Source organism: Papio anubis, chromosome 6 (genome assembly GCF_008728515.1).
Source record: "Papio anubis isolate 15944 chromosome 6, Panubis1.0, whole genome shotgun sequence".
Lineage (NCBI taxonomy): Eukaryota > Metazoa > Chordata > Mammalia > Primates > Cercopithecidae > Papio > Papio anubis.
The window spans coordinates 15,584,500-15,598,056 of record NC_044981.1 but is presented as its reverse complement, the minus strand read 5'-3'; the positions used below and the strand labels follow the sequence as shown (position 1 = coordinate 15,598,056).

The following is a 13,557-nucleotide window of genomic DNA, read 5'->3' as shown; positions in this document are numbered from 1 at the left end:
GGGACCGCTTTCTTGATTTCTTGCCCGCTGCAATTTCATCATTGGTGTATAGAAATGCTGCTGATTTTTGTATGTTGGTTTTGTATCCTGCAACTTTACTGAATTTATTTATCAAGTTCTAAAAGTTTTTTTGCTGGCGCTTTTAGAGTTTTCTCTACGTAAGATCATGTCATCTGCAAACGGGCATTTCAACTTCCTCCTTTCCTATTTGGATATCTTTATTTCTTTCTTGTTCCTAATTGCTCTCTCTAGGACTTCCAAAAACAGGCAAACATTTGCATCACAATAAACCTGTAAGTGTCAGTTGAAATTTGAGGAGTTTGTCTCAAACCTAAATGCTATGAAAGCTGGTTTAGAAAGTCATATGAAAAGCTAGTACGTAAATGAAGGAATTATATTGTAGCCGTTTAAATGAACCCAAGACTGGAAGGCTGCAGAGCCAACTTGTTCCTCTTCACTGCTCCCTTCCCCACTGGATCACTGTTACTTCCCGGCTTGGGAATCGTTTCTTGCTGAGCTTTCCCTCATCTGTGTTAGATGCCACTCCTTTGAGTTCCTACAGCACCTCACTCTGTCATGCTCTGTTGCCATTGAAATATGTCTCCCCTCTCCTGTAAGCTCCTTGAGCTTCAGGACTATCTTTTTCATCTTTGTATCCCAGTGGCTGTCATATATCAGTGAATAATAGATAACTAGTTATGAGGCTGTGAGTTCTCAAATGTTTGACCTCAAGAGCTTTTCTTTCATATGAGAAAACAACTAATCCTTGCCCCTACAATCTCAGTTTACTTAGCATCCTATCAATTGGAAATCAGTGTAATGTGAGAGGGATTCCATTTGGATTCCTGACTGCCCTTCACTGGCCGTGTGGCCCTTCACTAGCTTGCTTGGGCAAGGCACTGTATTTGTTTTTCTAGGCTTTAGTCTTGAATCTTTTCAGTGAAAGGTTTGAGTGGGTGATCTTCATGTTCCAATAAAGCTGCAAGGCTCTGTGGCCTAGCAGCAGAGTGGAGTAGTGAAAGACTAGTCACCTGACAGGCAGAGCGAAGTCACTTCCTCACCCAACCACTGAGTAGCCTGGTAACCCATGCTTACTAGGTATTTGTGCATATCTACTGTGCCTTGAAGATTTGTGTATATGATGTGCTGGAGGCAAAACAAATGCTAACGTAATTTAGAAACACAGATATTAAGTTAGTTAAGTATAGGTATAATTAGGTTAGGTTAGGTATAATATATGTTAATTATATTTTGTCATATTCTTATTATGTGAAAATTGGTTATTCACATGTGGTATATGGGATCATTAGGATATAGCATTACATTAATCAAGATAATGTTTCTCCATGTCTTTGTCTTCGTGGTTAATAAGTATTTAGGAAAGTTATTTCTTGATAATGCTTGAAATGTCAAAAAAGATAATTTGAATTATGTTTTAATGTTGGCCAGTATGTTTTCTTTTGCGTCAAGAAAGTTTAATAAAAAGTACTTAAAAATGCAAAACAATCTCAACAATGTAAACTTTTACCTTTTTGATACTTTTTGTATTCATCATGATCAAGGATTCTGACTTTCGAAGTTTGTTTATTTTTATATACTTTCAGCTCATTTAGAGGCGAGTTTTGAGGAGGTAGAGAACAACCTGCTGCATCTGGAAGACTTATGTGGGCAGTGTGAATTAGAAAGATGCAAACATATGCAATCCCAGCAACTGGAGAATTACAAGAAAAATAAGAGGTGAGTTTGAAAACTTTGCCACCATATTCATTTTCAGTCTCAAAGTTTTCCATATTACTTTACATGCTACTCTTTAGAAGTCCCGGCTGATAAAAGACAAAGGTTTCAATATAAAACTGATAAATAAGCTTTCCAAAACTTTTTTTAAAAACCATTATCTGTTGCCATCTTTTGGAGATGAGTTATAAAAAGCTCAGGAGAGGGTAAAACATGAATCTCAAATATAAAGATGAAGGAGTGGAGCACAGGGCAAAGTTTTCCAGCAAAATAGGAGCCCTGAGCTAGTTTTCTCCAAGTGGCAAATGACTGGGTTGCTCTTTTCTTTTCTTGCTCTTCTCCTCCATTACTAGAGCAGAAGGGAAGGAACCTGAGCTCAGGCTGTGGAAAGGGGCTGGAGGGCTTCGAATCTCAGCTCAGTCACACACTACTTGTGGGACCTTAGGCAAATTATGTTATCTCTCTTAGCCTCAATGTCACTGGTTTATGATGAGGATAATGATGTACCCCTATCATAGAGTTATGAGGATTAAATGAATTGTTACCTAATTCAGTTAGTGCTTTGTAAATATTAGTTATAATAATAGCTATTATCACTAGGCCAACCTGAACTGGAGATGGAAAAGGAGTCTAAGGGTAATAGCCTGCTAGACTAGCTCTGGCATCCCAAGTCCTACAGTGGCATCTCAGAGATGGAAGGTACAGGGTCGGTATTTCTGAAGTCTGTGGGGAGTCAATCTCAGAGGGCATGAGACAGATTGTTGTCTGTACTGGGCACCTCCAGAACAGAAGCTGGAGGTGGGCTTTGCTAGTTGGGAGGAGGCAGAAGTCATGGGATTGGGTCTGGCTGTGGCCCAAGAGCAGATTTGGTGGGAGAGGGAGATGGATAGGTTGGACAGAGTACACTCTTGGTGTTAGGAGTGCTGATAAGGGGGTTGTTCTGGGTCTAGAATGTGACAATAACAGGAGTGGGTTGCTATCATGGACAGGAGGAACTGGTCACTAATATACCACTCCCCCCACCCCCAAGGAAGCTAATACATAGGTGAGGTGGATTGCTGTATTGATGTTAAAGTCTTCTAGAATGAGGCCAAGGGATGAGACAGAAATGAATAGAAATGAGTATTTTAGAACACAAGTTCTCAATCAGGGTCATATATACTTAGAGATGGGCACTAAATATTAATGAGCCATAAAAATCTCCTGGGGAGAGTATTTAAAATGGAGTTTCCTGGGCTCCGTCCTTGGGGAGTCCATTCTAAAGTTAATTCCAGTGGAGAAAGTTGAAATGACACCTTATTCCATAAGCCTCTAGAATGGTTTAAATTTAGAATGGTTTTAAACACACCTTCTAGGTGGTTCTGATATGGGTGGCCTGTGGACCATACTTTGAGAGACTGCCGGGCAGAGATGGGAGATGGGTTGTGTGCAGGCTGTAAATGTAAGAGCTTCAGAAGAGTTCCAGGGAGGCCATGGAACAGATTATTTGCAAAAGGTTGTACGTATGTGAATTTTCCAGAGGTGCTTTCTATACATTTCATTTGTCTCACAAAGATTGTAGGAGGGCATGTGGCAGCATAAACAATGGAGTTGTTGGCCAGGCGCAGTGGCTCACGCCTGTAACCCCAGCACTTTGGGAGACTGAGGCGTACGGATCACGAGGTCAGGAGATCAAGACCATCCTGGCTGACACAGTGAAATCCCGTCTCTACTGAAGTTACAAAAAATTAGCCGGATGTGGTGGCGGGCGCCTGTAGTCCCAGCTGCTCGGGAGGCTGAGGCAGGAGCATGGCGTGAACCCGGTGGGCAGAGCTTGCAGTAAGCCACGATTGCATCACTGCACTCCAGCCTGGGCGACAGAGCAAGACTCCATCTCAAAAAAAAAAAAAAGAATGGAGTTCTTGTCAGAGAAGGGAGTTTTTTTTTTTGTTTTTTTTGTTTTTTGTTTTTTTTTGTGGTAGAGTTTCACTGTTGTTGCCCAGGTTGGAGTGCAATGGCGTGATCTCGGCTCACTGCAACCTCTGCTTACTGGGTTCAAGCATTTCTTCTGTCTTCCGAGTAGCTGGGATTACAGGTGTACACCACCATGCCCAGCTAATTTTTGTATTTTTAGTAGACATGGGGTTTCACCACGTTGGCCAGGCTGGTTTCAAACCTCTGACCTCTGGTGATCCATTAGCCTCAGCCTCCCAAAGTGCTGGGATTACAGGCGTGAGCCACCGCGCCCGGCCTGGAGAAGGGACTTTTGAATGAGTGGGTGCACCTTGTGACCCGGGGCATTTCCAGTCTGATATGTGGGCGTGGGAAAAGAGGAACTTTGCTTAAGAGGAAGGTAGCAGAGGTAGAAATGCTCAGGCTAGTCTTCATTGTTAAATGAAAAGTTAGAGAGACATTCTGTTGTAAAGAAGTTAGGCATGGAAATATGTTTGTAATACAACAAGAGTTTCAAGGAACATGGTAGGAAGGCTTAGAATTTTGAGAGGAAATTTTTGCAGGAGGTTGGACAGCTTGGGTACAGGTCATGTGACCCTAGAAGGTGGTTTTCTTGTCTGTGAAATGGGGATAATAATACAGTACGTTATAAGGTTTTAGGGAATCAGTAAAGTGCTTGGAATAGTGCTTGGCACCAGCAAAGTGCTCTGTCAGTGGCTGCAAGTTCTGACTAACTTGTATTATTAACTCGTGTAGCTATAAAGAGATGGGTATTCTATATATTTAAATAGCCCATTGCTTTTTAGCTACATAATACAAGAATTATATGACTATTGTAATTTTTCTATCAAGATGTGTTGAAATTTAATTGTTGGAAACCTAGTAATACCTTAAGATATTGCAGATTCTGTTCCAGTCCACTGCATTCTGCAGTAAAGCTAGTTACATGATTTTTTTGCTTTCCTAGTGCATATAAAAGTTATGTTTATACTATACTGTATGTAGTCTATTAAATGTGCACTAGCATTGTGTCTTAAAAAACAATGTACATACCTTAATTAAAAATACCTTATTGCTAATGATCATCAGCCTTCAGTGAGTTGTAGTCTTTTTGATGGTGGAGGGTCTTGCCTCTATGGTAATGGCTGCTGACTTATCAGGTGGTGGTTGCTGAAGGTTAAGATGGCTGTAGCAATATCTTAGTTAAAATAGCTTAACAGTGAAGTTTGCTACATCGATGGACTCTTTCTTCCAGGAAAGATTTCTCTGTAGCATGTGTTGCTGTTTGACAGCATTTCACCCATAGTAGAATTACTTCCAACATTGGAATCAATCCTCTCAAACATTACTGCTGCTTTATCAACTAGTTTATGTAACATTCTATGTCCTTTCTTGTCATTTCAACAATGTTCACAGCATCTTCACCAGGAGTAGATTTCTTCTCAAGAAACCACTTCCTTTGCTCATCCATAGGAAGTAACTCCTCATCTGTTTTAAGTTGGATCACGAGATTGCAGTAATTCAAGCATATCTTCAGGCTTTGCTTCTAATTCTAGTTCTCTTGCTATTGCTACCACATCTGTAGTTACTTCCTTCACAGAAATCTTGAACCTCTCAAAGTCATCCATGAGGGTTGGAATCCACTTCTTCAAAATTATTGCTAATGTTTGATATTTTGACCTCCTACCATTAATTATGAACGTTCTTAATGCCATCTGGAATAGTTAACCCTTTCCAGAGGTTTTCAGTTGACCTAGATCCATTGAAGGAATCATTATCTACAGCTGCTATAGCCTTACAAAATGTATTTCTTAAATAATAAGACTTGAAAGTTGAAATGACTCCTTATTCCACAGGCTGCAGAATCAATGTTGTGTTCCTAACAATGAAACAACATTGATCTATTTGTTCATCTCCGTGAGGGCTCTTGGGTGACCAGGTGCATTGTCAATGAGCAATATTATTTGGAAAGGATTTTTTTTTTTTTTTTTCTGAGCAGTAGGTCTGAACAGTAGGCTTAAAATATTCAGTAAACTATGCCACAAACAGATGTGCTTTCATCCAGGCTTTGTTATTGCATTTATACAGCATAGGCAGAGAAGATTTAGCGTAATTCTATGAATTTTCAGGATGCCTCCCAAGATTTTCAGAGTAGTAAATGAGGCACTGGCTTCAGCTTAAAGTCACCATTAGTCCTTAACAAGAGAATGAGACTGTCCTTTGAAGTTTTGAAGCCAGGCATGGACTTCCCCTCTCTAGCTATGAAAGTCTAGCTATGAAGAAGATGGCATCTTCTTCCAATAAAAGTCTGTTTTGTCTCTTGACAATCTGCTGTTTAGCGTAGCCACCTTCATCAGTTATCGTAGCTAGGTCTTCTGGATAAGCTGCTGCAGCTTTTACATCAGCACTTCCGGCTTCACCCTGCACTTTGTTGTTATGGAGATGACTTCTTACTTTAAATTTCATGAACCAACCTTTGCTAGCATCAAACTTTTCTTCTCCAGCTTTCTCACCTCTTTTAGCTTTCATAGAACTGAAGAGAGTTGGAACCTTGCTCTGGATTAGGTTTTAACTTAAGGAAGGGAATGTTGTGGCTGGTTTAATCTTCTGTCCAGACCACTGAGACTTTCTCCATCTATGGTAGGTTTGTTTTCTTACCGTTCGTGTGTTCACTGGAGTAGCATTTTTAATTTCCTTTAAGAACCTTTCCTTGGCATTCACAACCTAGCTAACCATTTTGTGCAAAAGCCCTAGCTTTTGGCCTGTCTTGACTTTCGACATGCCTTCCTCAGTAAGCTTGATTATTTCTAGCTTTTGATTTCAAGTGAGAGATGTGAGACTCTTTCTTTCACTTGAATAATTAGAGGCCATTGTAGGGTTATTATTAATAATTGGCCTAATTTCAATATGTTTTGTCTCAGGGAATAGAGAGGTCCAAGGAGAGGGAAAGAAATTGGAGAATGGCTTGTCAGGGGAGCAGTCAGAACACATACAACATTTATGGGGCTTGGGGCACCCCAAAACAATGACAGCATTAATATCAAAGATCACGGATCACCATAATACATAAAACAATGAAAAAGTTTGGAATATTGTGAGGATTCCCAAAATGTGACACAGAGACATAAAGTGAGCACATGCTGTTAGAAGAATGGCACTGGTTTGCGTAACACAGCGTTGCCACAAGCCTTCAATTTATTTAGAAAATGCAGTATCTGATAAGTGCAATAAAATGAGGTATGCCCACCCTTTCATACATAAAATTGAATTTCCGGTTTTAACAAGTTAAGATGATTAGACAGAAAAGCAGGCAATAAGATTTGGAGCTATGAAATTTTATTTGCTTTTTTTCACCCTCACCCAGTGACTTAGATATATTTTAATCAGTGCATTATAATTTATGTGCTATAAAATGATGCCTGGGCATGGTGACTGATGCTTGTAATCCCAGCACTTTGGGAGGCTGAGGTAGGAGGATTGCTTGAGCCCAGGAGTCCAAGACCAGCCTGCACAACGTAGACCCCATCTCTACAAAAAAAAAAAAAAAAATTAAAAATTAGCTGGGCATGGTGGTACATGCCTGTAGTCCCAGTACTCTGGAGGATTGCTTGAGCCCAGGAGGTCTAGTCTGCAGTGAGCCATGATCATGCTGCTGCAGTCCAGCCTGGGTGACAGAGCAAGACCCTATTTCAAAATAAATAAATAAAATAAAAATAAATTTAAAAATAAAGTAACAAAAATTTAGGGTTGGGAAAAAAAGCATCACTTTAAAAACCAAAATCTACTGAGTCTTAGTGTGTTTTATATAATTGAAATGGCAGCATATTTGTCTTTTTGGAGGTAGAATTATGTAGTACAAATAGCATTCTTCTTAGAGTTAAAAGACCCAGGACCTGGCTTCGTTGGTAACAAACTCTGTGCTCTTGGACAGGCCATTCAGTTTCCTTTACACCTTATTCTGTTGTAAAGCTTTGCTTAGTCTGGAACTTTCTTGACTAGCATTTTAAAAACTTCTTTAAAAATTGCATCTTTTAAATAAACTTAGATGTGATAAACAGATTTGTTGATAATGCCTGTTGCTCTGAAATATGTAAGAAAAAGTAGTGTGTCAATTGAGAACTACCAGCTTATAATCAGTAGCTTGAAATCTATAAATAATGGTAAATATTTCATATTCTGATAGGCCAAATTTTCTAAAATTATAAAATTATTTTCTATTTCTCAAGGATACCATGAGAGGGATTAATGTAGAATGTCATAATAGTTTTTAAACCTAAGAGTTTCAGTGAAAAGTTTCAAGGGTGAGAAATTTAAAGTAGTACTTTGACTTTTCAAGATTTAATTTTTAAAAAATTATGTAGACATTTCTTAATACTTATAGCATCTTCATAAAATAGATGTTTATTAATAAATGCTAATTTTGCATCTAATTGTCTCATAAGACATTAGACTTGTGATTTAAAGGCATATTTTTATCCTGATATCATTACTGATTCAATTCAAAGTTATTAAGAGAAATACAATTTGTTTGGATTATTGTGAAAAGTCTTTGAAGATCTCATCTTGAATTTCTTCTCTGCCACTTGTTACCTGTTTGACCTTTTGCAAATGACCTATCCTCAGCTTTCTTATCTGTAAAATAGAGATAATGATAATTTCTGGCAAAGTTATTGAATATGAGACAGTTTTCTTCTTAAAGGGCCAAATAAGAACCAGTTTATTTAGCTCTCAGAATCACATGTAACTTAGTTCTAGTTAACTTGCTTCTCTAAACACAAATAGTGGAAGTACTGAATATGAAACATTGCTTAAATCTATTTATAAACTATAATCTTCCTGAAACGCTTAGCCTATTTCATTCAGCATACAAAAGGATGAATTATCTAATTAAAAGAAACCCTTTAGAAGTAATGTATTTAGTCTGATTATTTATATGGCTGATTAATAATTGGTCATAGTGTAAATACATTTTTGGTTAAAAAGCAGAGTTGAGCAATTGCATTTGGCAAATATAGATTAACTAAAATATATTTTAAATAAATCATGCAGAACATTTGCTATTTAGAGATATTTCATTTACATTTTAAACTACTTCTTTGTTACTCTTACTCATTCCTGGGGTATCAGAACTGGAAATGTGATGAAGGCTAGTGTAATTACACCAGAATAGTTTGACTGATGCAGAACTTCCATTTAACACAATGGATTGAACAGTCATCTTTACTGAAAATCCACTAAAATGATAATAAAGAGCTTTTAAAGTTACAGTTCAAAAGAATAAGAAGAATGGAAAAGAAATAACACTAGGTGAGAAATGACGTTAACTTTTACGAGATGGAAAGTAGATAAATAAGTGGTAACTGATAAGCAAAGCCAAGAAGGCTGACACCAAGCTAGGATGTGAGTGCCTGGAGAGGGGAACTCAGACAAGAAATATGTGCTGGTGTGTACCGCAGAATTCTAGAAGGGCTCAGGAATTGAAGGCACCACTTGAAAGATAAGGTGTGTTGAAAGCAGATACGTGAAGTAAGATCCCTTGATCCTCCACTTAGCCAGGTGATCACCCCATCCCTAGCTCATCAGGCCACGTGGAATTGCACCTGAGGGGCTCCAGACTTGACTCCAACACATTGGAGGACAGGTAGAGGTACAACTGTATTGAAAACAGAGGAACTAAGTGAAAGCCTACATGGTAAACAATAAGACTGTTTAGGCCCCTTTCCCCAGTAGGTCCCAGAACTCTGGCAGCCAAACTCACATCCCCAATGCAGAAGAATGGAGGGTTCATCTGCAAAACTGCACCTGACCAGTCCACAAGAAAAGGCCTGCAGATAGGGATATTTAGGTTGTATGTATGTGGTGAAACAGCTAGGTCTGCTCTTAACCACCCTCTCATGCTGAGCTCATGCTCTGTATAACTTCGAATCAACTTTTGGTCCCTCACTCAAGTACGAATGGACAGCTGAGAAATCATATTCAATCAAGAAAGCTTCCAAAATGAAAACAACTGAAATACATAGACTGTAAGCTAGTAATCAATATTTTTTAAAACCTGCAGAAGAATGAGAGACTGAGGAGCAGAAGAAAACTTAAAAACAAGGCTGGGCGTGGTGGCTCACGCCTGTACTCCCAGCACTTTGGGAGGCCAAGGTGGGTGGATCACGAGGTCAGGAGATCGAGACCAGTCTGGCTAACATGGTGAAACCCTGTCTCTACTAAAAATACAAAAAAACTAGCTGGGCGTGGCAGGGTGTGCCTGTAATCCCAGCTACTTGGGAGGCTGAGACAGGAGAATGGCGTGAACCCGGGAGGCAGAGCTTGCAGTGAGCCGAGATCACGCCACTGCACTCCAGCCTGGGCAACAGAGTGAGACTCTGTCTCAAAAAAAAAAAAAAAAAAAAAGAAAAATTGAAAAATTATAATTAGTAGCTTCAGATATATGGGACCATCTTGTAAGAACCCATTTTGTCTTTATGAGACAAGAAAAGATGCTATAGAAAAGGAACAAGAAAGAGCTTTTAGAAATAAGCTAGCAAAAGTAGGAAACTTCAAGTGAAGCATGGGAAGATAATGTTAAACCTCTAAAAGAACACAAAGTCTGAGGAAAAACTAAGAATGTGAAGATCATTCCTAAGTCCCATATTTGAGTTCTAGGAGTTTCAGAAATCAAGGAGTGAGAAGGAGGAGAGACATTTATTAAGGAAATAACATAAGGAAATTGTCCAGAATTGAAGGATACGAGTGTTTGAGTTTAAAAGAGCCCATGAAGTGTCTGACAAAATGAGTGGAGAAAGATCTGTTGTCAAATACATATTTTTGTAAATTTCACTACACTAGGAATAAAGATCATAAAAACCTTCAGAAAGGTTTTATATTAAGGATCAGGAATCAAAGGGAACATCAGCTTTTCAGCAACAATGCTGAAAGTAGAAAATGGTTACTAAGAATATTTACTGGGCAAAATTTTCATCAAGCATGAGGAAATAAAGTCATTTCCAGACAGCCAAGGGCTCCAGTGTGGTTGATGTGAACACTTTGTCAGGAAGCTCCTGGAGGATATGCTCCACACACAAGGGAATAACCCAAGAGGAAGAAGAGCCTGCGCCGAGCAGAGGTGAGTCACTCCAGGCGGATTCATTCTGTTCAGAAGAGACACAAAGGGAATTTCCAGGGAGGTGGTGAGAAGCTTCAGCAAGCCTAGCGAGCAATTCATATTGGGACAGGAAAGCCTTCTGGAGAATTCTAAGTAGTGTTTCCAAGGGGGAAAAAATGAAGCTAATTCATTGTCTGATAGGCATGGCAATATTGAGAGGAGCTTTATGACTCCTTTCTTTATTTATAACCTTAATTATTAAACCCTGGTGGAGGGTTTAATGAGGAATTACAGATAAGTTTGTTTGTTTTAAAACCAAGCGAACAACAACGAGGTAGATATTAATGCTGAGGGGAAACAGAGTTTTAAAAGAAGAGAAATAATACACTACATGGCTCAGTCACAAACAGTATTTATGTGATATTGGAATAATTAAAAGCAGAATTGTGGTAAAACTTGCTGGGGAGATGGGGGAGAAGAAGCATATTTGTGTTGAGGGGAAGCAGAGGTCTAAAATAGCTAATTCTCATCTTCTCCAGCAGGAAATCAAGAGTAATATTTAAAATAGAAAAAATAAATATTAATATTTGCAGATTATTTAGAAATAACAGAGGTAAATACCAGGAAAAAATAACTGAAAGAATTGAATGTGGCTGCTTGTGAAAAACAGGGCAGAAAGGTGGAGAGAGCTGAGGCAGGGACTACTTGTCTTCACTATAAATACATCTCCTGGGTGCTGTTTGACTTCAGGAATGGATATGTACTATCAACATATAAAAATTGAATTAAGCATTTTTTAATAGCGATAACATTCCCTAAATTCTTCTGCGTGGAATACTAGACTGAAAACGTTACCATTGATAAAACGTTTTGTGATCAGATAAGCTCCAGAAACACTTTGCATTTGCCCATAGAGCTTTGCAGTGTGCACTGGCATGCTAAAGGTTCTGAAAATTCTGGTGGTAAAGAAATGTTTTGCTGGGTGCTGTGGTTCACGCCTGTAATCCCAGGACTTTGGGAGGCCGAGGGGCAGGCGGATCACGTGAGATAAAGAGTTCGAGACCAGCCTGGCCAACATGGTTAAACCCTGTCTCTACTAAAACTATAAAAATTAGCTGGGCATGGTGGCACGCACCTGTAATCCTAGCTACTTGGGAGGCTGAGGCAGGAAAATCACTTGAACTCAGGAGGCGGAGGTTGCAGTGAGCCAAGATCGTGCCACTGCCCTCCAGTCTGGGCAACAGAGTGAGACTCCGTCTCAAAAAAACAAAGAAATGTTTTGGTCGGGCACAGTGGCTCATGCCTATAATCCCAGCTGAAACAGGCAGATCACCTGAAGTCAGGAGTTCGAGACCAGCCGGGCCAACATGGTGAAAACCTGTCTCCACTAAAAATAGAAAAATTAGCTGGATATGGTGGTAGGTGCCTGTAATTCCAGATACTCAAGAGGCTGAGGCAGGAGAATTGCTTGAACCCAGGATGGGGAGGTTGCAGTGAGCTGAGATCACACCACTGTACTCCAGCCTGGGTTACAGAGTGAGACTCCGTCTCAAAAAAAAAAAAAAAAAAAAAAGAAATTTTTTGACTCAGCATTTCATAACTTACTTGCTCACAGAATCAATTTGCATGTAACACATATTAAAATTCTGTGACTTAGTATTCTACATAACACCATTTGAGGAATTTTCAAATACTGCTAGTGAAAAACTTTTAATTTTCTGGTTCATAAGAGATGAGTCGCTTAAAAATAAACGTTCTTCCTTTTTAACAAGATGCCATGCATACTATACTAATGACTTTTCTTACTCTGAAGAAAACGATAATATGTGATAGAAAAAGTTGGGTATGTGATATGCCTATGTGCATGCATTTTTTAACAATGTTTGCACACCCTGTAGCTTTCCCAAAAATCTGGGCCAGAACACTGGATGAAGGTGGGGAGAGTGGGAGAATGAAGGATAATTTTTCACACTCCTCCAATGCTAATAGTCTCTGCAATAGGTTCCTATGGCTTTTCTCATTCAGCTCCCACCAGAGCCTATAGTGTGGGCAGGGCAGCAATTTTTGGAGTTGAGAAGGAGATTGAGTTGCATTAAGTCATCAGACTATTTAGGGGCCAGCATCAGAACCAGAGTCTTCAGTCCAAGGCTCCCACAACACCACCACACCAACCCAAATGTGTCTTCTTTTTTGACGTTAAGTTGGAACAAACTGATTGAGTCCCAGATGTTTATACCAGTGCATCTGTAGTTTCAAATGGATATATGATATTTTGTCATTCATTTGATGGACATTCCCAGCAGAGAGAATAGATTCCTGCCCCTACAAAAACAGGAGTATGACCCATTCCTAAATGTGACAGTGGCTTCCTAGTCAGGTGGTTCTCCCAGTGGATAGGGAAATATACAGCCTAGGGATGGTTCTGATAACTCTTACCTACCCTTGAGAAACATTTGCATAGATGGTTTAATCCACTTCATTTGTGAAGTAAAGAAGGACATCTCTCTTCAGCTGATTATCTGAGAAAAGTGCCATCTAAGACACTTGTGTGGTTGTAGGGGGAAGATACCCGTAAATTGCTTTTCTAAATATTTTTCTGCATGTAAAATGATATTACTGTTACCAGTGCCTTTATAGACAGGAATGGACAATGCCTTGATAAACAGCAAAACATTGTATAGTGGCTAGAATATGGCTATAGGTGAAGACAGGTACTCACACCAGTAGCTAAGTTGTCAGATAGTTCAGAAGATGAGTGCACAGCCTTATGAGTCTAATTCATGGACCCTGATAGAAGC

General features: G+C 39.3%; 1 protein-coding gene across 9 annotated transcripts in view; it reads left to right on the top strand.

Moving 5' to 3' along the window:
• DTNBP1 (dystrobrevin binding protein 1) overlaps positions 1 to 13,557 on the top strand; it is a 150,370-nt gene that overhangs the window by 51,663 nt on the left and 85,150 nt on the right. For all 9 annotated transcript variants that reach the window (XM_031666936.1, XM_003897087.3, XM_009204479.2 and 6 more), the window contains one exon: positions 1,605 to 1,737. In XM_031666936.1, the coding sequence (XP_031522796.1) occupies positions 1,605 to 1,737 (133 nt within the window). The remainder of the gene's footprint in view (positions 1 to 1,604; positions 1,738 to 13,557) is intronic.